At 35.0% G+C, this 3,085-nt stretch overlaps 1 protein-coding gene across 1 annotated transcript in view; it reads right to left on the bottom strand.

The window, feature by feature from the left end:
- TMEM68 (transmembrane protein 68) overlaps positions 1-3,085 on the bottom strand; it is a 52,519-nt gene that overhangs the window by 7,328 nt on the left and 42,106 nt on the right. The window contains exon 5 of the mRNA XM_006871846.1: positions 2,531-2,670. Coding sequence (XP_006871908.1) covers positions 2,531-2,670 — 140 coding nt within the window. The remainder of the gene's footprint in view (positions 1-2,530; positions 2,671-3,085) is intronic.

The following is a 3,085-nucleotide window of genomic DNA, read 5'->3' as shown; positions in this document are numbered from 1 at the left end:
AGCAAAACTCTATTTGCGGAACATATGACAGTATACACAGAAAACCCTACAGACTCAACAAGATCAACATGCAAACATCAGTTGGATTCTTCCACACTAAGAAAGAGAACTCTAATAAGGAAATCAGGTAAACAATATCTTTTATAGTTTCACCCAAAAGATGAAGTACTTAGGAATAAATCTCACCAGAGAAGCAAAAGATCTGTACAAAGAAAATTACAAAGCATTACAATATGTAACCAAGAGACCTACAAATGGAAGAATATAACATGGATAGCCAAGACTTAACGTAGTGAAAATATCAATACTACCCAAAATGATCTACAGATATAATGCTATCCAGATGCGGATTACAATATCATTCTTTAAAGAGATGGAAAAGAAAGAGAACATAGATAAGACAAGCATTGTTAAAAAAGAAGAAAGTAGGAAACCTGCTTCATACTTACCAATCTCAAAACGTCCTATGTAACAGCCACAGTAGTCAAAACAGACTGATATAGGTATAGTGACAGACACCTTGACCAATGGAACAGAATTGAGAATGCAGAAGTGAATCCATCAACCTAGCACAGTTACTTTTGACAAAGGGTTAAAAGCTATTAAATTGGGAAGAAACAGTCTCTTAAAACAAATGGTGCTGGCAAAACTACGTAACCATTTGCAGAAAACTGAAACAGGATCCATATCTCTCATCATACGTAAAAACTTACTCAAGATGTATAAAAGATGTAACTGTAAATTCTAAAACTATAAAGATGATCTTAAGAAAAAATTGTAGCAAACTTAGGCACCCTAATTCATGACATAACTAAAAATGTAGATATAACAGAAGAGAAACTAAACAACTGGGACCTCCTAAAAATTAAACATTTATGTGCATCAAAATATTTAACCAGAAAAGTAAAAAGAGAACCTATAAACAGAGGAAAAATTTTTGGCAATGACGTATCAGACAAATTACTAATCTATAAAATTTATAGAAAATGCTAATACCTCAACAAGATAAATAGTCCTTCGGGCAGAGGACATAAACAGATATCAAAGAAGACATTCAGAAAGCCAACAAACACACGAAGAAATGCTTATGATCCTTTGTCATTCATTTGTGTTGTTAAGTGCTGTCGAGTCAGTTCTGACTCATAGCGACCCTATGGCCCTGTATAGGGTTTCTGAGGAGTGGCTGGTGAGTTTGAACCTCCAACCATTCAGTTCAAACTGACCTTGAGGTTGAGTGCTTATGGTGCTTCCTTAAAAAATTGGAAATAGAAATATCTTATGATCGAACAATCCCATTCTAAATATATATCCTAGAGATATATGAGCCACAGCATGCAGATATATGCACTTCCATATTAATTACAGCACTGTTGTTCATAATAGCAAAAAGATGATAGCAACCTAAATGCCCATCATTGGAAGAATGGATTAACAAATGTACATAGACACAGTGGACTACTACACTGTGTACAAAAATAATGATTAAATCTGTAAAACACCTGACAACATGGCTGAACACAGAGAATATTATACAGAATGAAATTAGTCAATCACAAAAGGGCAAATATTTTAAGAGACTGCTATTACATAAAGTCAAGAAAAAGTTTACACACATAAAGAAACAGTCTTTGAAGGGATGCTAGTAAACATCCCCCACCACAAAGAATTATCTGAACCAAAATGTCTACGGTACAGAAGCTGATAACTCCTGAGGTGAGCATGCCATTACTATAAACACTGATTTAGTTATTCATCACTCCAACTGGACAGCAGCCAGCATTCATAGGGTACTTGACTTGTATGTCAGTAAATCTCCTACACATTGGATCTGGGTGTCTCACAACCCTCACAAATAAGTGTGAGTAGGGTCTCTTTTCGTCTTTGCAGATGAGGATAGTGAGGCACAAATGCCCCAAAGTCACACAGCTGGCAAATAGTGCTGCCAGACCAATCTGACCCACAACCCAAAACTCTCAATTATATTCTATCTTCCTCTCAAGATACTGTTATTGTTGTTAAGTGCCGTCGGGTTGGCTCCAACTCATCACTATCCTGTATAGGGTTTCCGAGGAGCAGCTGGTGGGTTTGAACCACTGACATTGCAGTAATCAGTTCAGTGATTATCCAACAGCATACAAACAATTTATTTCTTTTCATGGAGGTCTAAACTTTCTTCTGAATATTTCTTACTGAACTTATATATTTTCAGTGCCTAAGTGAAGGTTTCTCAACTTCAGCACTATTGCCACTTTAGAATAAGTATCTCTTTGTTGTGGGGGTTGTCCTGTGCATTGTAGGTTGTTTAGCAGCATCCCTGGCCTGCCCACTAGATGCCAGTAGCTCCCCACTTCAAGCACCTATTGTTTCCAGTGTCAAATGTCCCCTGGGGGAGGGAGGGCAAAATTGTTCCTGGTTGAGAATCACTCACCTGGAACACGGTTATAAGATATATCGATGACTAGAAAATGATAATCTAAAATATAACAATTTAAAAGAAAAATATTCCATAAGACTATGAAAGAATAATTACCTTTTCAGCTAATTCTTCTGCTGTTATCTTTGGATCATATGGAATGGGATCACCTAAATAAGTTCGTAACTTCACTGGAAACCCTCCATACATTGGAGCAAACGGATAGCGAAATTTTTCATAGAGCCATCTAAACAACCCTGTTTTAAAGTGAGCAAAATCATTTTAATTGGTTAAATATTCTGAGCATATAGTTGTAAACTTCCAAACTAATAAACCTGAGACTATAATGAACCAATAAACTAGGCAAAGAAACTAAAAACATTATTGTAAATTAGGAAGAACAAAACTAATGCACAAAGAATTAATAATGATAATGACCAAGTCTGAAATTTGATAGGATTTAATAAGCAAGTAATAACATTGTAACATAAATTGACAAATACAGACTTTAAAAAATTATCAAAGGAATCTACAAAAGGTAAATAATGTACAATCCGCAGTCACAGACAGTACAGAAAATTTAAAACTGTTTAAATTTAAAACACTCCTAAAACCCAATTTTTAAGGTATTCAACTTTAAAGTCAAGAAAGTAAAAAAGAACTTAAAAAAAA

The sequence above is a fragment of the Chrysochloris asiatica genome, unplaced genomic scaffold (genome assembly GCF_000296735.1).
Source record: "Chrysochloris asiatica unplaced genomic scaffold, ChrAsi1.0 scaffold00176, whole genome shotgun sequence".
In the NCBI taxonomy this organism is placed as follows: Eukaryota; Metazoa; Chordata; class Mammalia; order Afrosoricida; family Chrysochloridae; genus Chrysochloris; species Chrysochloris asiatica.
The sequence above is the reverse complement of the archived record's forward strand: the minus strand, read 5'-3'. Positions and strand labels throughout refer to the sequence as shown.